Consider the following 24,718-nt stretch of genomic DNA (forward strand, 5'->3'; position numbering starts at 1 on the left):
TATATGAAGTTATAATGACAATATAGTTAAGTGGTAGAGGTTAAAACGCATACATCATAATGCTGAAAATAGTGCAATACTAACTGGTGTATAGGCCCCCAAACTCCGTACTAGAAACAGCTCACTCATGGTGGGAGAATCTAACAAATCTAACATTTACATTCTACATAGAACATTCAATTAATGGCATGGTCAACAAATAAAATCATCACAGAACCGACACTGAATTAGAAAATGAGATCTAATTTGCAAGTGAGGAAAGGATGACCTTAACTCCAAATTCCGAAGATAATAGTAAAAAAAGCTATTTGAGTGGATTATAGTTATTAGTAATAAGCAGAAGGATAGGTGTGAGATTTGGTGAAATAGAAGAGGACAAAATAGACATCCGCCCGGAAATAAAGGGAGACCGTACAGTCCAAGACAGCAAAATAACCTCCACAAACAAAGGTGAGTCACTCCAACTACAGTACAGTCTTTGTTGTTGTTACTTTCTTTTCTTCTCTCTCCTCTACCCTTCTTTCTTTCTATCTCTCTCACCCTGCCACACATCACACCCAACAGTCTAAGCATTGCAGCAACTGCACCACTGCTCCCGCCTCAGCCTGCAGACAAGAAAAAGGGCAAAAAGAAAAAATAATATCATATCAATAAAAACAATTAAATAATACCGAAAAAAGTTCTAGCTTTTCTTATATCAACGAAAGTATCTTGCGGGAAGTGACCCAAAGATCAACCCTTTTATTGGGAAACAATACCTATCATGCAAACGATCTCGTTAATTGAATGCTTGTATGCACACTAGTTTAAAAATTGAATCTTTCATTACACACATAAAAGATAAAATAAGCACATCACTTTTTTAACCGTTGCTGTTATTTTTATGTTTCACGTGCCAATCCCATGATAAATGTTGAAATTTTATTTTCCTTATAAAGTATTACTAATTGTTTTCATCATTACATCCAACTTCATTGGTGGTGTTAGTCTGTAAGTAAGAAAATTGAATTTGAGAGTGTTTTAGTTAAGAGAGATGGTTAAATGTGAAGGATAATAGTAGAGTGAGTTGGTAAGAGAGTGGGAATGAAAGGGTTTCCCAAAAAGCAAACCCCATAATTGTGTGTAGTGAAGAGCCCAAAAAGGGTGGGAAAAATGAAGAGAGAGTGATTGGTCAGTGGGAGAGAAAGACAGACACAGAAAGCGGGTCTCTTTCTTTTTGGAGTATTGGGTCAGGTTCTTTTGGCAATGCCAAAGTTGGTCACGCTCACTGAAAATGCAGAAGGCATGAAACCACCTTCAAATATCTCCCCCCACTCACTACTCCTGTGCTTCTTCCTCCTCCTCTGTCTCTGCTCCTTCTCTCTCTGTCTCCCTCTTTCCTCCTCCTCATGCCTGCCCTCATCGATCTTAACAGCGCCACCGAGGACCATGAAACGCCATCGTCTCGCCCCTCCTCCGTCTGCCTCGAACTCTGGCATGCCTGCGCGGGTCCTATGATTTCCTTGCCCAAGAAAGGAACACTTGTCGTGTACTTCCCTCAAGGACACTTAGAACAACACCTTCACGATTTTCCGCTTCCTGCTTCTGCTAACATCCCTTCCCACCTCTTCTGTCGCGTTCTCGATGTCAAGCTCCATGTGGGTCTTTCTTCATTCCTTTCTTTAAACATCGCACTAATAGAAATGCTGTCGGGTTTTCTTCCTTTCATGTTTGCTGATTTACATTGAACGTATTTGTGTTTTTGTTGTTTTGTTTATGTTTTTCGCAGGCTGAGGAAGGGAGCGATGAAGTGTATTGCCAGGTGGTGTTGGCTCCTAAAAGTGAGGTGAGGCTTCTTTTTACAGTTTGGTCTTGGAGAGTGTGCTAAAAAAAGGAAACAAATTTTATCTCAGCATCTTGGCTTCTTTAGCAGCTAAATCTTAGGGGCTAATAAGTGAAATGTCAGCAATTGAGATTATTTGTATGGATAATGATACTTTTACATTATTTTAACATGTCCAAAATTATTCAATAATCAATAATAATAATAATAATAATAATAAACACCAATCACGATATGTTAAAATCTTATCAAAGTATAATTATTGGATTTGCTTAATTTTAGTTGGTTGCTTTGTTTTCTGTCTCTCAATGTTATACTAGAGAAAAAGGGAACTACAAAATTTTAAGTTGTTGAGTTGTGAAAAGACAGAAGATGTGTATGTGAAAGTATGTGAAGTGATTTATTTGGTCGTTGCCTGCAGCAACTGCATCAGAAGTTTCGGGAAGCGGAAATTGATGTTGATGGTGAGGAGGAGGATGCTGAAGCTGTGATGAAGTCCACCACACCCCACATGTTCTGCAAGACTTTGACAGCTTCTGATACTAGCACCCACGGTGGATTTTCTGTGCCTCGTCGTGCTGCGGAAGATTGCTTTCCACCTCTGGTAACAATTACGAATGACGATGCATTCCTTTTCCTCTTGTGGCACTCTGAACCTAATTGAGTGGTTCTTAGATTGCTCTAATCTGTTTTATCATTTTTATTTTTTATGTGATATAGTTAAAGTTACTCCTTACCTCGTATATGTTTTGAATTGACACACACCACACCCCCGAGTCCACTTTGGGAGATATATTTCATCGTAACAAATGGCATTGAATTATGCTGTATGACTCTTTCATAGCGTCTTGAATTTAAATCCGTTGTTACTTTAGGAATACAGTCAACAGAGACCTTCGCAGGAGCTTGTGGCAAAGGATCTGCATGGTCAAGAATGGAGGTTTCGACATATTTATAGGGGTATGTCCTCTGTTGTTTTAATATTAATGGACAAATCAATTAGAATAGTTCATGGTTGTTTGGGTTTATATTTACTGTTTCTCATGAGCAGGGCAACCACGACGACACTTGCTTACCACTGGGTGGAGTGCATTTGTGAACAAGAAGAAACTTGTATCTGGAGATGCTGTTCTGTTTCTTAGGTATGAAGACCTCGATTCCATCATATATTATCTAGTAAGCATAACAGAGACAGGACCAACATTTTATACTTAAATGGCAGGGGCGAGGATGGAGAACTAAGATTGGGAATTCGTAGGGCTGCTCAATTAAAAAGTGGCAGTGCAATTTCAACTTTTGCTGCCGAGCAATTGAATCTTAGCAGTCTTCTGGATGTGGTTAATGCTTTATCAGCAAGACGTGCCTTTAGTGTGCACTATAATCCAAGGTATTTTTTCTAGTTATTCTGTTATACTTTCCTAGGTACTTAATTGAAGGGAAACTATCGATTTCTATCAACAATTCATTGTTTCTATTGTATTAGCTACGATTTGATACACCTTATGCTATTCAAATCGATGCTTACGGTTTAGCTATAGTTACGAAGCAAAACAATTACTAAATCAGCCTGTCCACATTATTATTAGCCTAAAATTCTTGTTATATACATGAAATGAGATTTGGTGTGATATCAGTAAATAAAACCGTGACAAAATCTTTGCTACTTCCCAAGGTTTTCAGGCTCTTTTAGTTGGTTCCGTATACTTTGTTGTATGAGTTGAACTGAGATAGGCGCATAAAAGTCAAGCAGATGCTTTAGTCTATTCCTGTGTGTGCGTAGAACCTCAAGTTTTCCTTGGATCTTATATTTATTTATTTTTGCAATAGGTTTCCATGCTTTCATTATATTTTTTTTAGCTTATAGCAGACATATATTTTTACCTTGGTGAATAATTTCCCTTTCAAATTCTTAAATACATTATTATTATGTGAATATCCTAACAGCATATGCATCCTTCCCTTCCATTTTAATGTTGCGTTCATTTGTATACTCACCTCTGCAGTCCAATGAATTCTGCCATAGTGCACCCCGTAGTACAGTCACTTCTCAAACAAACAGACTTTTGTAAAAACTTTCAAGGAATTAGACTACAGAGTTCTATTATGCTAGTGCAACTTACCGATGTTTAAATGATTTCCTCTAGTACATGATTTAATTGTATGTATTGCTGTGGTCTTAAGTCTCCATGGATTTTTCTTTCTTTCTTTTCAAGCATGCTATCTGATTGGTGGCTTCTATAGGGTCAGCTCATCTGAGTTCATTATACCAATTAAGAAATTCTTGAGGAGCCTTGATTATTCTTATTCAGTTGGAACAAGATTCAGGATGCGTTTTGAAACTGAAGAGGCAGCAGAGCGAAGGTTTGTTCATGCTAATGGGTTTTCCGTTTTGGTGACCTTATTAATAAAGAATCTTACTCAGTTTTATATTGGGCAGATTTACAGGATTGATTGTTGGAATTACTGATGTGGATCCTGTTAGATGGCCTGGATCAAAATGGAGATGCCTAATGGTATAATATAACTATCATGTGTATGCTTGAAGTGTGTCAGTAGATACTTTGCCTTTTTCTGTCTTGGCCGTTTTAGTAATATTGTGGCTACACTTTGTTACACTTACCTGCCAGATGGTTATTTGGTGAAATCAGGCATGTGATATGCATAAATCTTTGTGCCTAACATCTAATGTTACATTAAAGGGGAATACTCTCAAAATTACAAGCTTCTTTATTCAATTTTACAGTCTAATAATTCAGTGATTGAATTGAATTCACTTAATCTGGTAGTTGTAAAAAAACTACATGGGTTGTTGGCTGTTTTGTGCACTAAATATTATATTTATGTACTCAGAATAGTTGGATTTTGAACTAAACATATCACATGATAGGTTCTTTTAATCAAGAACCTAAGAATAACACTAGAAACACCGCACAGGACAAGTTTTCTGAATTATACAGCCTCCTTTTATTGCCAAAGAATCAAGAAGAATGGTGAATACAAGATACTCAGAGAGCTTAACCTCTCCCAAAGAACTACACGAGTTCTTGCACAATCAATAAGACTCCAAAACTACTCACATACAGTCGTTTCCCCCCTTTTATACCAACTACTAACAGAATTAACAGAAACCCATTTCCCCATTTCCTAACTGCCTTGGCAGTTAGGCTCATTGCCTTTACCTCTTCTCCTATATACAATTAACTCCCTAACATTACTCCCCTCTCCTCCAACAACCTTGTCCCCAAGGTTGAACTCTGGATATTGCTCTTGTATAGTCGCCTGATCTTCCCATGTTGCACTCTCTTGTCCCCCTTCTTGCCATTCTATCAATACCTCAGGTATTTCCTCTGTCCCCAGCCTTCGAATCCTTTTGTCCAATACCTTCACTGGCCAAAACATGGGCCCATCTGCTTGTAGCTCCGCTGGAAGTTCCTTTTCAACTCGCTTCTCCCCCACCGCTTTCTTCAGTTGGGAAACGTGGAATACGGAGTGTATTCTGGCTGCCTCTGGTAATTGTAAACGAAAAGCTACCTTCCCCACTTGCTGTAACACCTCAAAAGGACCATAATACCGTGCCGATAGCTTCGGATGCAACTGAGTTGGCATGGAAGACTGTCTATGGGGTCTAATCTTCAAGTAGACCCAATCTCCTATTTGAATGTCTGCTTCTTTCCTTTTCTTATTCGCCTGATTAATCATCGCTTCCTGCGCTTGCCTTAAATGCACCTTGAGCTGTTTCAAAGCCTCATCCCTTGTCATCAAATCCTGAACCACCGACTCCACCGCTGTCTCACCTGGGATAAATCGGCTCAAAGCTGGTGGAGCTCTTCCATAAACGATTTCAAAAGGGGAGCATCTTGCGGCACTTTGGTAACTGGTATTATACCAGTATTCAGCCCAAGGGAGCATTAACTTCCAACTCTTCGGCTGTTCTGAGCAAAAACACCTCAAATACCCTTCCAAAATTCTATTCACAACTTCCGTTTGGCCATCCGTCTCAGGATGGTATGCCGTGCTCATACTAAGTTGGGTACCCTGCATCTGGAAGAGTTCTTTCCAGAACACGCTCAAAAATAAGGGGTCTCTATCGCTGACTACTGACATAGGAATTCCGTGTAATCTAACTATTTCTTGTACAAACCTTTCTGCAACCGTACGGGCTGAATACGGGTGTTTCAACGCTATAAAATGACTGTACTTACTCATCCTGTCAACTACTACCAAGATTGCATCAAACCCGTGTGATTTGGGTAGCTTTACAATGAAATCGAGACTTATCTCTTCCCAAATGGCTTGTGGAATCGGTAGTGGTTGCAAAAGACCCTGAGGGGAGGCAGCTAAGTACTTATGCTGCTGGCAAATCACACAACCCGCGACGAACTCTGTCACTGTTTTCTTCATCCCTGGCCAATATAATGATTGTGCAATTTTTCGGTAGGTGCGAAACACTCCAGAATGGCCCCCTGTACTCGTCACATGAAACTCTGCTAGAAGCTTTGGAATCCAATTTGATTTAGCGGACAAAACCAACCTTCCTTTATAGTGAAGGCGGTCATTCTCCAACGTATATGCGTCGTGGCTAGTTGGATCCCCCTTAAGGTCCTCCATTATCTTCCGAAGCGCAACATCGTCTTCCACTTCTTTCAAAACCTCTTGGAAATCATGCCAATAAGGCCTGGAGATAGCTCGTAGTTCTCCTTCCTCCATACCACCTTCTTCTCTCCGGGATAAAGCATCGGCTACCTTGTTCGAGCTTCCCAACTTGTAAACTATCTCAAAATCATACCCCATCAACTTGGCTATCCAATTTTGTTGACTGTGCGTTGTTATTCTCTGTTCCAGCAAATATTTGAGGCTGCGCTGATCAGTAAAAACCACAAACCTCCTCCCCAGAAGATAGGGCCTCCAATGTTGGATGGCCATGACCAACGCCATCAGCTCCTTCTCGTATATGGATTTAGTACGCGACCCCTCCGACAGCGCCCTGCTAAAGAAAGCAATGGGCTTCTTATTTTGCATCAACACAGCTCCCACACCACTCCCAGAAGCATCACACTCCACGTGAAAGTCTTGTGTAAAATCGGGCAACGTCAGTACCGGTGCAGATGTCATCGCAGCTTTCAGAGTTTCCATGGCTGTCCTGGCTTTCTCCGACCACTCAAACTTCCCCTTTTTTAACAATTCCGTGAGGGGTCTCGCTAACTCCCCATATCCTTGCACAAACCTCCTATAATACCCCGTTAAGCCCAGAAATCCCCTCAATGCTTTCAGATTCCGGGGCTCTTCCCATTCCAGCACTGCCTTCACCTTATCTCGGTCCATCTCTACTCCTTGCTCCGAGATCTGATGTCCCAAGTATTGAATTCTCCGTTTCCCAAACTCACATTTTTTTGGATTGGCCACCCAAACATGCTGTTCCAGTAGCTGCAACACCAAATTTAAATGGTGGAGATGTTCTTCCCACGAGGAGCTGTATACCAATATGTCATCAAAAAAAAACGAGCACCCATTTCCTCAAGTAGGGCGCCATTAATCTGTTCATGGCACTTTGGAATGTCGCTGGCGCATTCATTAACCCGAAAGGCATCACCAAAAATTCAAACAAGCCCTGATGAGTTCTGAAAGCCGTCTTGTGGATATCCTCTTCCCCCATCCGTATCTGATGATACCCCGCCTTTAGATCCAACTTAGAGAAGAACCTGGCACCCTTAAGCTCATCCAATAGTTCTTCAATCACCGGAATAGGGAACTTATCCGGTACAGTGGCTTTGTTCAATGCCCGGTAGTCTACACAGAACCTCCAGCTTCCATCTTTTTTTTTCACCAAAATTACCGGGCTGGAAAACGGACTCTGACTCGGCCGAATGATGCCCGCTCGCAGCATATCCGCTACCTGTTTCTCCAGCTCTTCTTTCATGAAAAAAGGATACCTATAAGGTCTTACGTTTATAGGGTTTGTGCCCTCCTTAAGCACTATTCGGTGCTGCGCATCACGTGAAGGTGGTAATCCACCTACCTCCTGAAACACCTTGTAATGGGCATGCAGAACTGCTCTGATTTCTGCCTGCTGCTGCTCCGTCAAATCATCCATCCCGTCACCGTCTACCCTGGGTTCCACTATGCACATTTCCCAAACCAAGAACCATGACTCAGCATCCGTGATCTTTGCTAGTGCGCCTGGCTCTACCAGCTGTCGAGCCAGGGCTGGATCACCGATAATCTTCATCTTCTCGCCATCCACTACATATTGCATGGACATCTCCCTCCAGTTAACAACCACTTCCCCCAATTTCGCCAACCACGCAATACCCAATATCAAATCGACTCCTCCTAGTTCAAACACATGCATGGTTTCCTCCACCGTCACCTTTCCCAGCTTCAATTCCACCTTCTCACACCTTCCGCTCGTCCATCTCTTACACCCGTCACCCAGACTCACGGCGTAGGAGGGTGTTTCTACCATCGGAAGTCCCAGTTCCTCCACCAGTTTTCTGCTAATGAAGTTATGGCTGGCTCCGCTGTCAATCAAGACTACCACGCGTCTTCCTCCTATCAGCCCGGTCAATTTCATGGTCTTGGGAGGTGTCAGACCCTCCGCCGAACATGCTGAGAGCTCCATGGGTTTCACCTCCAGGTTAGCGCTTTCCTCCAACTCCCCTTCCTCATCTTCCGCGAGTAACAGTACTCGTAACCCCCTTTCCGCACATCGGTGACCCGGTGCAAACGGACCTCCGCATCGGAAACATCTCCCTTCTTCCCGCCTCTTTAGAAACTCTGGGTAGGGCAAGTTTCTAACCATCCGATTCTTGTTTTCTCCTCCGGTCGTGTTATTACCCTTCGCATTGGTGCTATTCGCCACTGCCGAACCGTCTCTTCTGGCCTGACCCACTCCGTCTGTCCCGCCGATCCTTGTCGCGAAACTGCGATCTCCCTCAGCCCTTACGATTGACGCCGAGGTTCGCGTACCCGCGTGAGTCGCCTTGATCCCATTCCACGCTCCTCCGCCTCCACGGTTTATGGCGTCCTCCACATCTCTCGCCACCCTAATCGCAACCATCAAGTCTGGGGGACCCTGGATTCTGACTTGGCCCTTAATGTCTTCCCGCAACCCCGCCAAGAAGAAACCCAAAATCAACTCCTCCGACAGGCCCTGGGTCTGACCCAGTAACATCTCAAAACTCCTTACAAACTCTTCAAGCGTTCCCTCCTGTCTCATAGTGGCCATTTGTTCGTAGACCGTCCCCCTGGACCCGCCCCCGAAGCGATTAATCAACCCCATCTTCAAACCCATCCATGTCCGGTTCTTGGTTTTCTCCCGCCAATACTTGAACCAATAACTCGCCCTCCCCTCCATGCTAATGTAAGCGAGTTCCACTTTGTCCTCCTCAGCCACTTTCTGGATTTCGAAAAATCTTTCGGCTCGATTAATCCAGATGTATGGGTCTCCGCCTTCAAAGGATGGCAATTCCACTTTCTTCCTCCAGTTGTGCGATATTCCCCCAGTATCACCTCTCCCCTGATTATCATTCACTGAACTGCTGCTTCCTTCAGAACCACCCCCTTGATGGTTTGCACCCCCACTCATCAATCTCATCATTTGTTGCAAATCGCGTCTGATTGCCGCGGTCTCCTCTTTAATTCCCTCCACTGTGATCTCCAAGTTATCCAGTCTTCCCTCCGTCTCGCTACCCATCACTGGTTCTCCTCCTATCGGATCCGGCAGGTCGGACCAAATGATAGGTTCTTTTAATCAAGAACCTAAGAATAACACTAGAAACACCGCACAGGACAAGTTTTCTGAATTATACAGCCTCCTTTTATTGCCAAAGAATCAAGAAGAATGGTGAATACAAGATACTCAGAGAGCTTAACCTCTCCCAAAGAACTACACGAGTTCTTGCACAATCAATAAGACTCCAAAACTACTCACATACAGTCGTTTCCCCCCTTTTATACCAACTACTAACAGAATTAACAGAAACCCATTTCCCCATTTCCTAACTGCCTTGGCAGTTAGGCTCATTGCCTTTACCTCTTCTCCTATATACAATTAACTCCCTAACATCACATCATATTATTTTTGATTGAGAGCATCTATACTTGGTATCTTGTAAATATAATTAAAGACGGAGCACAAATAGCAATTCAGCTTTTTTACACTTGTCAATGCACAACGATTTCAACAAGAAAATTGAAAAAATAAAGTTGTCCTCTTCTTTGCTTCAAATAGAAGGAAAACACCAAAAGGTGGAACAACATCAATACGACACGAGGCTCACCCTCCACTATACACATCCATTAGTATAGCACTGATGCATGGCACCAAAATGCGTCTTCTCACCTGTTGTGTGTCCTCGGTGTGCATCCTCTCCCAATCTAACTCTCTTCCTCCAAACATGTCCCCTAAACTTCTCTTAGTTTGCATCACACCTTTGCTTTCTCACTCTGCAGCATACCTTTGCTCTCTCACTCTACATCACACCATGTATCTTCCCTCTGTTTCCCCATAGAAGCTGCCTCTATTCCACAACAAGCTAGAACCCTAAGGCATGGTATGTTGCTGTATGTGGTGCTTATATCGGTTATAAGAACACAAATTCAATGGAAATGAAAGTATTCCTTTCTATATTTAGTATTTATGAGTTCATACAAATAAGAAAAGAACCAAAACAAGAGAGAATGAGTCTCTCTCCTACCAAAAGTTCCTAGGTCATTCCTCTTGCCCTTTATGTAAATCTCCCTCTGCAATCTTTATTCCATTATGCTTTCACATCCACCATATTAGCCATTCTGTTATTACAGAATCAAGGACGTGTGCTTGTGGTTCCCCAAGTGATGGGTTTCCATTTCTTTCTTTCATAGACCTAGTGGATTTTCCTACTCTACCCTTCCACTCTTTGTCCTTCAATCTTATCAACACCTACCAAGATTCACCTTGTCCTCAAGGTGAAATTTAGGAAATGATTCCCTTTTCTTGCTCAAAGGTTCCCATGAATTTTCACAGCCTGGTAGATTCTTCCACTTCACTAACACTTCTATGGTTTGTTCTTCGTCTCTCCTTACTCCTAAGACTTCTTCAGGTTGGACTTTGACCTCCAATTCTTCAATCACACAAGGGGGTAGTTGTTGGACAACAACTTCATCAGCCACCCTTGGTTTCAATAAGGACACATGAAACAGTGGTTGCGCTCTGCTATCTCGAGGAAATTTCAATTTATAAGCTATTGCACCAATCCTTTCCATGATCTCATAAGGAATGTAGTACCTTAAGCTGAGCTTTTAGTTCACTCGCTTAGCCAATTTCTTCAACTTATATGGTTGTATTTTCAAGTAGACCATATCTCATGTTATACTCCACCTCCCTTTGATTTTTTTGGCTTGTTGTGTCATCTGATTTTGAGCTTGCACCAATTGGTCCTTCAAAAGCACCAACACTTCATTTCTCTCTTGCAACATCACAACCACCTCTTCCATAGCAGTTGTTGGTACATCACCTCAAACTACTAGAGGAGGATCTCTTCCATATAAGGCCTTTAATGGTGTCATCTTGGTGGACTCATGAAAGGTGGTATTGTCCCAAAATTCGTCCCAACTGAGCCATTTAAGCCATTGCTTGGGTCTCAATCCTATCATCAGATACATTTCCAAACAATCTTCACCACTTTAGTCTGTCTGTTTGTGGATGATAGACAGAGCTAAATGACATTACTAAAAACTCATAGTGACCCTCATGAGTCGTTAAAGAAGTTTTGGCTATATCTTCTCTCATTCGAACCTTGTGATATCTAGATTCCAGGTCCAACTTAGTAAAGATGTGAGCTCCTCCCAATTCATCCAACAACTCATCTATGGGGAACTTGTCTACTACGAAGAGCTTGTTTAAGGCTCGGTAGTCCACATAAAACCTCTATCCTCCAATTTTTACCCTTAAATAATTGGGCTACTGCAAGGGCTGTTATTGGGTCTTAAGAATCTTGCCATCATCATTTCTTGCACAAACTTTTCAATCTTAGTCTTTTGATAGTAAGGATACCTATACGACTTGATTTTTGGAATATTGGTGTTGTCTTTGAGATAGATGGCATGGTCACAGTCCCTTTTTGGAGGCAATTAAGTAGGTTCTCTAAATAGATCTTCCTAAGCTGCAAGTACATCTTCCAAGGCAAGGCTGAGAGTGTCCTTTCCTTTGTATTAACATCATAGTGGCTTGAAATCACAACACATATCCTTCTTGATTGGTTAAAGCTTTCACCCTCGCTTTCCATGACGCTTGACATTTGCATAGTGAAGGATCAACTCGCATGCTTTTCTTCTCACCTTTATCTCCCAAAGTAAGAATCAAGTTTTTGAAATTTGCCTTGGCATTCCCCAATCTAGCCAACCAATCCACCCCTAACACCAATTTGTCCCTCCTAACTCCATGATGAAGAAATGTTGATAGGAATTCCTTGCAGTTCAATTTCTAAGTGCTTGCATATTCCTTGATTCCCTCACTTTGTCAATAGTTCCTACCTCCACCTCATAGTCATGTTTGTCATTCACTTTTAAGTTGAGCTACTTAACTAATTCCTTGGAAATGAAATTAGTCGAAGCATTGCAATTCACCAATATTAGCACCTCCTTTCCCTTAATCAATCCCACCACCTTGGAAGATCTATTGGAAGTTAATTGTTAGGGTATAAGGTGGGAGGTAATGAGAAGGAGAAGAAAGGTAGGAGGGAAGTGAGGTCGAACGGTGGAAGGCATGGAGAGGTTAGGCCGAACGGTGGAAGGCATGGAGAGGTTAGGCCGAAGCGTGGAAGGCATGGAGAGGTTAGGCCGAACGGTGGACAACGGGGAGCGACCAGGCCGAACGATGGAAAGCAGAGAGAATATTCAGTATAAGTTAATTAGAGTAAATAAATATAGTATAAGTTAATTAGAGTAAATAAATATATATTTAGGCAAATATTCAATATAAGATATGTATAATTAAGGATATATGCTAGGATAATATATGGGGAGATATTTATATTAAATATAGGGATATTTATATTAAATGCAGATATATTCTAGGAAAATATTTAATAAGAGATGTGCGGGAAATAATTAGTATAAATAAAGTTAGAGTCTAGGGTTAAAGGTATGCTTTTGATTATTGAGTTTTGTGACAGACATTATTGTCTTGTGAGGGATTTTATGCTCTCAAAGTAATTGAAGGAGGTTATGCTCCCAATTATTGTTTACCCTTGTTTATTCAGATATTACCATCAATAAAAGAGATTCATTCATCTATTGTCATTCGTTTATTGTTCTGTTACGTGTGAGAGAGTGTGAAAGGTTGTATTTGGCTAGTTTACGTACTCAGGTACGTAACAATTGGTCCGATCTGCCGGATCGTCAAGGGAGGAAACTGCCGGATCATCATGGAGGGAAGAGTGAATGTCATTGAAGGGAAATTGGAGGTCATAGAAATCTCCATGGGCGGATTGCAGACGGCAGTCCAAGAGCTAGTGAAGATGATGGGGGAGCATGGTCGACGACATGAGGGGAATTTGGAGGGCAGTCAAGGGTCTGTCAACGGGAGAAAGGAGGAGGAGGGTGAGAAAGACGATGGCGGGCTAGATGGGGGACACCGAGAGGAGCAGCCGAATTGGAGGAAAAGGGTCGATTTACCCGTTTTTGAAGGGATTGATCCGTTGAAATGGATCAATAGAGCGGAAAAGTTCTTTGAACTACAAGGAGTATTGGAGGAAGAAAAGCTACGCCTATCTTATATAAGCATGGAGGGAGTTGCTGGACACTAGTTCAGATTCTGAAGAGAGAAGGCCAGGGACCGTTCATGGGGAGGATTGAAGGAGGCGATGGCGAACCGATTTGGAGGAAGGAGCCGGGGAACAATCTTCGAGAGGTTGGCGGCCTAGAAACAATCAGGCACCGTGGAAGAGTATATCCAAGGTTTCGAAATCTTGGTTGGCCAGACGAAAGCAATACCCGAAGCACAGCTGATGGGGTATTTTATGGCCGGCGTAAGGAGGGGATCCGTAATCAAATCCTACTACTTGATCCGCAGGAGTTGATGGTCGCCATGAGAATTGCAAGGGATGCCGAGGAGGCCCAGGGCAAGACAAAGGATGAGAATTGGAGCGTGACAAAGAACTCGTCACCTTTGGAACGAACGAACAGTGAGGAGACACGACCCAGAGTAAATCGTTATAACCCAGGCCGATTGGTTGTCGCCAAGCGGTCCAAAGCCAATCACTGTAACCCAGGCCGATCGGGAGTCGCCGAGAGTGTGGGGTCCGTACAGAAGGAAGGTAGTGATAATAATGGGAGAAACACCAGGAATATGCCTTATTCAAAAGCCATAAAATGGAGAAAAGAGGGAAGGTGTATCAGGTGTGGGGGACCGTTCGGTCCTTGTCACCACTACTTGGACAGGAGTTTGAGAGCCCTGATATTGGCAGAGGACGAGGAGGAATTTCCACCACCCAAACCTCTAGACCTGAATCGATGAGGAGCCATGAGATCAAGCTCCCCCAATCCAACCTTGGGGACAAGGTTGTTTTGCAGCGGGGTGTAATGTTAGGGTATAAGGTGGGAGGTAATGAGAAGGAGAAGAAAGGTAGGAGGGAAGTGAGGCCGAACGGTATTGACCGTAAAGGCCGAACGGTGGAAGGCACAGAGAGGTTAGGCCGAACGGTGGACAACGGGGAGGGACCAGGCCGAACGCTGGGAGGCGGGGAGCGACCAGGCCAAACGGTGGGAAGCAGAGAGAATATTCAGTATAAGTTAGTTAGAGTAAATAAATATAGTATAAGTTAATTAGAGTAAATAAATATATATTCAGGCAAATATTCAATATAAGATATTTATAATTAAAGATATATGATAGGATAATATATGGGGAGATATTTATATTAAATATAGGGATATTTATATTAAATGCAGATATATTCTAGGGAAATAATTAGTATAAATAAAGTTAGAGTCTAGGGTTAAAGGTATGCTTTTGATTATTGAGTTTTGTGACAGACATTATTGTCTTGTGAAGGAGGTTATGCTCTCAAAGTAATTGAAGGAGGTTATGTTCCGAATTATTGTTTATCCTTGTTTATTCAGATATTACCATCAATAAAAGAGATTCATTCATCCATTTTCATTCGTTTATTGTTCTGTTATGTGTGAGAGTGTGAAAGGTTTTATTTGGCTAGTTTACGTACTCAGGAGTACGTAACATTAATCCTTTGCTTTTTTGACAAATCTGCAATACTTTGCTGGTCAGAGGCTCTCTCTTATCTTCCTCCTCTTTACTTTCCAATTCTTCATCTTGTGATCCTTAAATGAGTACAAATTGATAGTGTTTCAATTTGCAAACATGATCTCGACCCTAAATTTCTCCACATTTAAAACAGAGCCCCTTCATACTTCTTTCTCTGAATTCGGCTTGAGAAAGTTTTCCTCCACTGAAGGATTTCTTCTGCCAATGATCCACATCATTTATCTTGTTGCTTGTTCCCTTCTTATTTCCTCCTCTCTCTCCCACCTAGCGAAACCGTGAATATGCCTGCGAAACCGTGAATTTGCCTTCCCACTGTCTTCTCCATCAATTTAGTCCTAATTTCTGTAGAGGAGTATTATTCTCTTCAAGGAACAAGGCCTAATCCATCAACTCCTGAAGGGACCCAGTCGTATATAACTTCAATTTGGCTTGAATCTCTTCCTTCAAGATGTTGAGGAAGTTCGCTTCAGCATTATTTTCTCTTTCTTTAGCTGTGTAGACTCATGTTCAAACTTGTATTTCATTATAGAGCTAGTATGTTGCAGACTCAACAACGGGCCAAACGGATTTTGTACCGGCCACGGTTGAAAGCATCAAATCAATGCACCTTTAAACTCCTCCGAACTGAGTTCTTGACTCTGGTTTGTCCACCAATGGTACCAACTAAGCCTTATCTTCCAAGGCTATCAACACGTCCAGTTTTTCAGCTTCTTCGACCAGATTTTTGAAACCTTTCAGCCCTCACGATTCAGTCATACGCATCATCTCCTCAAAGTATTGGAATCTTAAGTTTTCACCCTCCAAAATCATGTGATGGCTCACGACACTAGTTCAGGTCATGTGGCTTATGAGGTCTTCACTCTCAACATCACCATCAGTAGTATTGTGCTTCACCCTCCTCCTATTCAAACGTCGCTTGTGAGGCCGCGAGGCCGCCCTTGTCGTGATTGCTGTGAGAGATGATGAGATTTTTCAACTTAACCAGTTGTTGCTCGAGTCCTTCTGAGCGTTGCTCCATTGTGCGACAAGTACCATGCACTCCAAGAAGCAAGTGGTTTGATACCAATTTTTAAGTATCCTCGTATAAGAACACAAACAATGGAAATGAAAGTATTACTTTCTATATTCAGTATTTCAGAGTTCATACAAATAAGAAAAGAACCAAAACCAGATATTATAAGTCTCTCTACTCCCAAAAGTTCCCAGGTCAGTCCTCTCGCCCCATGCAAATCTCCCTCTCCTATCTTTATACCCTCTCCGTCAGCCATTCTGTTATTACAGAATTAAGGACGTGTGCTTGTGGGTCCCAAGTGATGGATTTTTACTTCTTCCTCTCATAGACTTGGTGGATTTTCCTACTCTGCCCTTCCACTTTTTCTCCTTCATTCCTATCTATATTGTCTAAAATGGTTTGCTCTCTTTGAAACCCTAATCTACTTTCCACTATTGCAAAAACTGATTTCAAATGTGTGCGAATGGGTAATTGTTATATATGGTGATCCATCTTTCCTCTCAAGGTTTTCCAAAATCATGCTGCAATATAGTTGAAAATGGTTTGCTCTCTTTGAAACCCTAACCCACTTTCCACTCTCGCAAACCCTACTTTCAAATGTCTCTGCACATGGCTCACTATGCATTGTGTTGTTTTTCACAAACCCTTCTTTGTCATCTGCATTTTTGCAGTCCTTTCCGATTTTTAATTTGAACTTCAAACTTAAAAACCACATATGGACCTGGATTTTGGATTTTTTACCCTTCTATTTTAACTAATAAAATTTCAAATTTATTATTTATTTGTTTTTGTTGCATTATTATGTGTTTACTTATGTTTGAACTCATTTTGCTCTTTTCTTCACATTTGCGTGCTGGAGTACGGTGACAATATGTCTTTATTGCAAAGGAAAAGCAAATCCACTTTACTAAATACTAGTGTAGAGACAATTGATTGATGTGCAGTTGAAGCGAGTATACAGTTGTAAAGATAAAGAAGTTGAATATCAATATGCTGAGTGCTAAAACAATATCAATCATGAGCTTGTAATAATTCTTGTTTATAGTTAAAATTGTTTCTTCAACATGGATTTTTCTTCATATGTTTTGTTAGTATTGAATATAGTGGTTAATTTTCCTGTCGTTTTTGAAGCTTAGTATGCCATATAAAAAGGCTTTGTATGCTGGTAGAATTTATTCCTTTATTTTTTTAGTATACTTTAATTAATTAATATTTTAAATTACAATTCAGATCAATGATCATTCTTCTAGTACATTTACCCAGTTTATTTAGAAACTTCTCAAGTATACCATGAGTACTTTTTGGTGTTTGGCTCATAAGCCTAAAAAGGTTAAAAACTAAAATGATTTTTATACATATATGGAAATCTGATCAATTGGTTATATAACGTCTTTTTAAGTTAACTTGTGATTTTCATATATTTGCAGGTAAGGTGGGATGACCTAGAAGCCTCAAGGCATAATAGGGTTTCACCTTGGGAGATTGAGCCATCTGGTTCTGCATCTACTTCAAATAAATTGATATCAGCTGGTTTGAAGAGGACCAAGATTGGATTGCCTTCAACCATGCTAGATTTTCAAGTTTCCAGTATGTCTTTATTTTTTATTTACTTTGCGCTGTTCTACCAATGACAGCTTTGTTGTTGAGTTGTTCCATTCTTTTGACAGATGCAATTGGATCATCAGACTTTGGTGAATCACTAAGGTTCCAGAAGGTCTTGCAAGGTCAAGAAATGTTGGGTGTTAATACTACTTTTGATAGTATTAGTGGTCAGAATCACCAGCTATCTGATTTGAGAAGATGCTATCCTGGCTCAAATTGTCCTAGGATTGCTGCAACTGGAAATAGCATTGGAATTCCACAAGTGAGTTCCAATGTTTCCTGCAATGGCATAGGCTTTAGGGAATCTTTCATATTCCAGAAGGTCTTGCAAGGTCAAGAAATACTTCCAAGCCAACCATATGGAAGGGCCCTGTCTGTTGATGAGGCTTGTGGAAATGGTAGCTTTGGACCTTTTGATGGTTACCGCACACTGGGACCCAGCAATGGATGGTCTTCCCACTTGAGTAACAATTCTTCACATTTGCATCCACCTGTTCCATCTGGGCAAGTTTCATCTCCATCATCTGTGTTAGTGTTCCAGCAAGCAGTCAATCCAGTTTCAAACTCTGATTATAACAGCAAAATCAGTCTGATGATGGAAGGTAAAGTCCATCAACAACTTTCATACACTTCTGAAGCTAAAGGCGGAAAATTTCTATCAGTCCCTTATGAGCCTCTTCGTGGACTAGTTCAGGAAGGCACAAGTTCTTGTGGTGTCTCAAACTTGCATAATCAGTTAGAAAGTTCACGTTCACACGATTCTATTTCAGCACTTCGGGCTAGTCAAGAGTTGGTTCCCACTTGTAAAAGTCGATGCAGAGTCTTTGGCTTTTCATTAACTGAGGGCGCTCCTGTTGCAAGTACAGAAGTAGCTGGCGCCAACCAATCTGCAGTCACATGTTCTGGACCTTCCTTTGCAAGACACGGTGAAGATAGTTTCCACCCAATGCATCTGCATAGGAGCAAGGCAGTGGGAAGTTATTGCACCAAAGTAAGCAATCTTTATCCTCTAAGACATGGTATTTTACATAGCATTCTACTGGAATTCTCTTTAATAGAATCTGCAGTTTCACTGTCTTGGAACTAGATAAGACTGGATTTCACTTCTTTGATATTGTTTGATTTTCTCTTTATATTGCTATCAGAAGCATGAAAATGTTACCAAATTCTAATTCACTGTAACAAGATAATGATGGATGGTTAACCAAAAGAGTGAAGGATGTAATGCCGGTAGGAGTTATATTTTTCAGAATTGAACTTATCTATTTTCATTGTTAAAGCCAGTTCTTGCCATTTTAAATCATACACAGCTGAGTGTTATGCTTGATGAGTTTAAGCAATTTCTTGTTATGTCTTATTATTGTATATAAGTGAGTCATATCTTTACACCTTATTTGTCGATTGAAAGTAATGGTGGTGATGCCTCTACTCCTTATTTGATTTTTTGTTTCTTTCTTTTTACTCTCAGTTGTTATTAAATATTGCTTATTGTCTGCAGGGTGTGCTGCAATATTGACTTGAAAATCATGATGTGTGCTAGTAGTGATGCTGTCTTAAAGTAGCAGAGAAGAATGTCCACTGTTGTACTAATGTTAGAATATTATAACTATTGGCCTAAATAGATAAAAAAATTGGCTGTGACACAATCAAGTTCCTGTATTAATCTATTATGTACACTATTATTCACTTGTAAAACGATGCATGTGTATTTATAGTTATGGCCATGAGAGCGAGGTGGCACTGCATAACCATTCATCTGTCTTGAATTGGGCATGATTACTTGAGAGACAGTAGCTCATCATGTTTCATGACTTTAATGTTGTCTCTATATTTACGAGCTTTACCCTTTCTTGCTTGTTATATTTTCTTTCTTCCCTTCTCTCTTTGGTTTCTGCATGGAAATGCAGGTTTATGTGCACGTGACTAAAGTAAAACAACAAAGGCATGACCTTTTATTTCTATGTCATCTGGCTTGAGAGGTTTTACTTCCGACATTTTCATTTTTTAGAAAATTAAACATGTCTTGACAATTTTTTTTCGTTTTTGTTTGTCTAAGATTTGGAAACTTTGTCGGCAGAAACTTTTGAAATGCTAGTTTCAAACGATTGTCTTTTAAGAACAATAATCATGTTAGATTGTCGCATCAGGATGTGGAAAGAGAATCATGGACTACATAAATTCATGAAAACTATGACTTGGAATAAAGCTTAAGAACTTTTTACCTCTCAAATTCATGATTTAAATTCTGAACCACTTGTTTCACCCGATTCTAAGTGGTATTGATAGCTTTTTTGAGAACATATGGCATGTCCTTATTAGAATATTGAATGCAAAAGCTTTCATGCAGAATCAGACGCAGTCTGCATTAAGTATGGAACATTATACATAGAATTAGAAGTAGGATGTTGAGACTTTAATGGTATAAACTCAAATGGTAGGATTGACTCTAAAGACAAATTTCTAGAATGTCTACTTAATCTATGAAAAGTTCTATCAATTTCAGGATCAAAGAGTGGTAGTTGTCCAAGATTGCCTCTAGTCATATACTAACTCAAATCTATCAGCAAAAGTTAACACAAGCAAACATAGTGGGGTGGTAGTTGTCCAAGATTGCCTCTAGTCATATACTAACTCAACTCTATCAGCAAAAGTTAACACAAGCAAACATAGTGGGGTAGAACTGCAAGCATATCCAAAGCTTATCCAAATGGGCTAAAGTTTTGTGAGCAACGTCCTACAATCATGAAATGATAGCACAAAAATTGGCAAACAAAAATTCAAAGGATAACTAATTTTACGAATTTAAGAAAGTTTGGAAGGATTGGGAAATTAAACTTGAAAATTCAAAAATAAATAGAAAATGGCCTCCTTTTGAAAATCTTATTCATTGCCACGCTCATTGCAAGAATCACGAGCATCGTGTTTTCTGTGAACACATGACAAACAATATCCAATTATCCAAATATTAACTTAAAACAACTTAAAAGTAAAACGCACACACTCAAACACACAAGAGAGAACACAACACATTAACTTAAGATTGAACCGTTAGTCCTCGGCAACGGCGCCAAATTTAATTAAGGCTATACCCAAATCAAATTAATATGCAACTAAGTGCAGTATAGACTAGGAAATGACTCCTAGGTCGTCTCTCAAGGACCAAATGTGATTCAGGCAATAAGTCAAAGACGTAGCGGGGGGAATAAGAAAGTTTTGTGTGAACAAAAATAAAGTCACTGCTTTGATATCAATGTTCCAATCACAGATTAACAATTATTAAACGCTACTCTCACCCTTAGTCCAACACGAATTAACCAATTAGGCGAAAGTTAATCCGGTCTTAAAAACGTGAATTAAGCAAACACATTGCACATGTCCCTATCAATTCTACACACACAGTCCAATTAACTAAGCGAAAATCAAACAACAATTAGACACTAAGCGTGTCCTAATTGGAAGTGCAAAAACATATTGAACAATGCACAACGCAAGGCAGTAGATGGCAATTCAGAGTGCAGAAATCTCATGGAACAATTCAATCTCACAACAACCAACCAAGATAGATTTAATCTATCATTAGAACGAAATATAAACACCAAAATGAAATGGAATTAATTATTAAACGCTGCAAAACATAATTGAAATGTGGAACAGAACCTACAAAACGTAAATGATTCTAATTCGAAATGCAACCCAGAAACAAAAGCCATAACCCTAAAACGAAATCTGTAATCAAAATGGGGAATGAAATAGTGCTGGAAAACGCAAATTAACCACAACAAACCGAACACAAAACGTATTCAAATGGAAATTCGAAATTGGGAATGGAGAGACAACTAAGGTGCAAAAACGTAAATGGGGAAACAACTAAGGGGCAGAAACGAATTTTATTAATCCAAAATCGAGTTCATAACAAAAGATAAGAGAGAATGAAAATGGACCTCCATGGGAGCTCTCCTTAGAAGCTAGAAACGTGAAAACCAGAATGAGGGAGAGTGTGTGGGTCTGTCTCCCTGTTTGGCGCACCTATCTAGGTCAGAATTGTCAAATGGGCCTAATCCTAAATGGCCAAAAATGGCCCAAAACCTAAATCTGTCCAAAAATACCTAAAAATGAAATTACATTTTAATTTAAACTGCAATGCTGATGTGGATGAACGAAAATGATGTGACCTCCCTCTTGATGTCCCACAATAATATTTCAAAAATTTCCCTGCAATTAATAATTAAAATAATTAGCCTCATATGATTTAAATTAATTAAAATAAGAATTTCTGGTCAAATTAATCAAATGTAGTACAAAAAACTAAGTGAATAGTAGAAAAATATTGATTCATTAGTATGCATCTCGTCAGTTGACAGTCCATGAAAGAAACTATCCGACCCATGATATAGAGCTGGCGGTGGCGGTGTTTGCTTTGAAGACTTGGCAACACCACTTTTATGGGACAAAATTTCAGGTTTTTAGTGAACACAAAAGTCTAAAATACCTGTTTGACCAGAAGGATTTAAACATGCGACAACAGAGGTGGATGGAATATCTGAAAGACTATGACTTTGAACTGTAATATCATCCAAGAAAAGTAAATGTTAGAACAGATGCTTTGAGCAGAAGGCGAGTGCATATGTCTGCTTTGATGTTCAAGGAGTTGGAGGTGACAGAGAAGTTGTGAGACACTAACCTTAATGTGAAGTTAGGATAAGTTTATCATTGGTGTAGTTATCTTTTTTGTGTTTTTTTAAGTTTTAAAAAAATTATTTTTTTTCTAAAAAAAATTGCCATGTGCTAATTGAGGATTCTACCACGTGGTAGAGATACTGTGACATTGTCATGACAGTGTCATGTGTCACTATTGGGGAAAGTGTCGTAAAATGTCTTAATTTAGTCCTTTTATTTGTATTTTGTCTCAATTCAGGCCCACGTTTTTTAAAATTGAAGTAATGTCATCCCTTTACAAATGAAGACCAATTTAGCTTTTATATAGATGTATAATGATATTTTCATTAAAATTTAACTTTTCACCACGACCCGACCCTCTTTGGCAGGCTAATATTGAGCTAGGGTTAAACGGGTCAGGTTGATCCATTTTTCCATCCTTAATAAATGTTATAATTTTAATAATGACATTTTTATTAAAATTAATATTTTAATAAGATTAAGTTTATTTAAATTAATATTTTACTTTGAATTTTATTAAATTTTGTTTTTAAATTTTAAATTGTTATAAAACTATTTTAAAATTTTATATTTGAATTTATAATATTGTTATTTTTAAACAAACTCTAACATTTATATAGAAATTATTAATATATAAATATTTAAAACCAAATTTAAATAAAGTTCAATATAAAATATAAAATTAAATAAATTTAATATTATTAAAAATATTTAGTAAAAATATCAATTTTAATGAAAATATCATTATATATTTATATAACAGTTAAATTTGCTCTTACTTTGAAGAGGGATGAAATTACTCTACTTTAAAAAAAATTAGGAATAAATTGAGATAAAATACAAATAAAATGACTAAATTGAGATTTTTCACATGACATTTTTCCCATTAGTAACACGTGGTACTGTCATTACCATATCACACTATCTTTGCCACGTGGTAGGACCCTCATTTGACATGTGCCAAAGTTTCTTTTTGAAAAAAAAAAAATTAAAAAAATTAAGAAAAAGACAAAAAAAACTCCAAACTGACACATGGCACTGAGTTAATGTCGTTAATACTATACTAACGAAAATGGTTAAATTGCATCACATTTTAAAAAATGAGGACCTAATTGGGACAAATTAAAACAATAAGACTGAATTAAGATTCTAATACACATATGATGATCATCCGAGAGTTTTAACCTTAAATAAATTATTAAAAATAATTGAACCAATAGACAACACTTGTTCGAAAAAGCATTTTTTATTGGTGGCCTAAAAAAGAATGCTTTTTGTAAAAAGTACTTTCTATAAGTAACCATTGGATAACACATTTTTGGAAGCGTTATATATTAATAGATAACATGCCAATAAACAACGCTTGAAAAACATTGTCTGTTAGAAAAAAAAAATGTTATTTATTCATAATTTTGTAGTAGTTTTGTTAAGCTAAGTAAATGCGCTCTATCCGTAAGGCTTTGGTGAGCAGATAGAGTATTACTTGTAAGGCTCTTAGTGTTAGCTAAGTAAATGTGTTTTATCCATAAAGCTTTGGTGAGGAGACATAATTTTTTCTCGTAGGGTCTTGGAAAAGTTGAGTAAGTGTTCTTTGACCATAAGGCTTTGGTGAACATATAAAGTTTTTAATCATAAGGCTTTTGGAAAGCAAGGGAAAGGGCCATGTCTATAAGGCTTTGGTGAACAGGCAAGGTGATAGGAAGTTTATGTGGGAAAGGCATACTGATTGGATTATTACATTGTGATAATATGACTTGGTTATTCTCATGAATTTAGCATTAGTTTATGGATTACAATTGTTTGTTTGAACGATGTGGGTGATGAAATAGGGTGTGAAACCATGTCTGATAGGAAGTTATGTGAGAAAGGCATACTGATTGGATTATTACATTGTGGTAATATGACTTGGTTATTCACATATATGTGGCCTTGGTTTATGGATTGCAATTGTTAGTTTGAACGATGTGGTGATGAACTAGGGTGTGAAACAATGCCTGATTGTGTTGTTGGTTTGATAACATGTTTTGAGTTATGTTGAGATTATTGATAAGAGGAGCATAGGTTTAGTTGAACCCACAATCTTAGTGATAACTATGTTTTTGATGATGACAACACATAATTAATAATAACACATGTATCTACTGTGTTATACATGTAATATGCTATTGATTACTGTGTTATATCTGTTAAAAGCATATATGTGAACATTATTGTGTTGATTAAAGCATACCACTGTGATTGATATGTGATTTTATTTGCGTATGCATAACATATATTTTCAGATATGAAAAACCACAAGCACTTTTGTTGAACTTTAAAGTGTGGCAAAACAACAGTTTTTAAG

At 39.2% G+C, this 24,718-nt stretch overlaps 1 protein-coding gene and 1 long non-coding RNA gene across 4 annotated transcripts; one reads left to right on the top strand and one right to left on the bottom strand.

Moving 5' to 3' along the window:
* Positions 1-964: 964 nt before the first annotated feature.
* Positions 965-19,557, top strand: LOC124821304 (auxin response factor 3-like). 2 transcript variants are annotated; one of them, XM_088104092.1, is made up of 11 exons: positions 965-1,637; positions 1,769-1,825; positions 2,244-2,426; positions 2,698-2,782; positions 2,874-2,964; positions 3,045-3,209; positions 4,070-4,183; positions 4,260-4,335; positions 17,523-17,682; positions 17,763-18,688; positions 19,196-19,557. In XM_088104092.1, exons 1-11 carry the CDS (start codon positions 1,389-1,391, stop codon positions 19,211-19,213), a joined length of 2,124 nt encoding a protein of 707 aa, XP_087960218.1. In that variant the 5' UTR covers positions 965-1,388; the 3' UTR covers positions 19,214-19,557. The 2 variants fall into 2 exon arrangements, with proteins under 2 accessions (XP_087960218.1, XP_087960217.1); XM_088104091.1 differs by having other exon boundaries at positions 966-1,637; positions 4,064-4,183.
* On the bottom strand, positions 18,513-21,705 carry LOC148206113 (uncharacterized). 2 transcript variants are annotated; one of them, XR_015783458.1, is made up of 3 exons: positions 21,639-21,705; positions 19,920-20,623; positions 18,513-18,649 (listed from the first exon to the last, which is right to left on the bottom strand). It is a non-coding gene; the product is annotated as an uncharacterized LOC148206113 (long non-coding RNA). The 2 variants fall into 2 exon arrangements; XR_015783459.1 differs by having other exon boundaries at positions 19,920-20,057; positions 21,639-21,694.
* Positions 21,706-24,718: the final 3,013 nt, after the last annotated feature.

The sequence above is a fragment of the Vigna umbellata genome, chromosome 1 (genome assembly GCF_029865625.1).
Source record: "Vigna umbellata cultivar VRB3 chromosome 1, Vumbellata_1.0, whole genome shotgun sequence".
NCBI classification, from domain to species: domain Eukaryota; kingdom Viridiplantae; phylum Streptophyta; class Magnoliopsida; order Fabales; family Fabaceae; genus Vigna; species Vigna umbellata.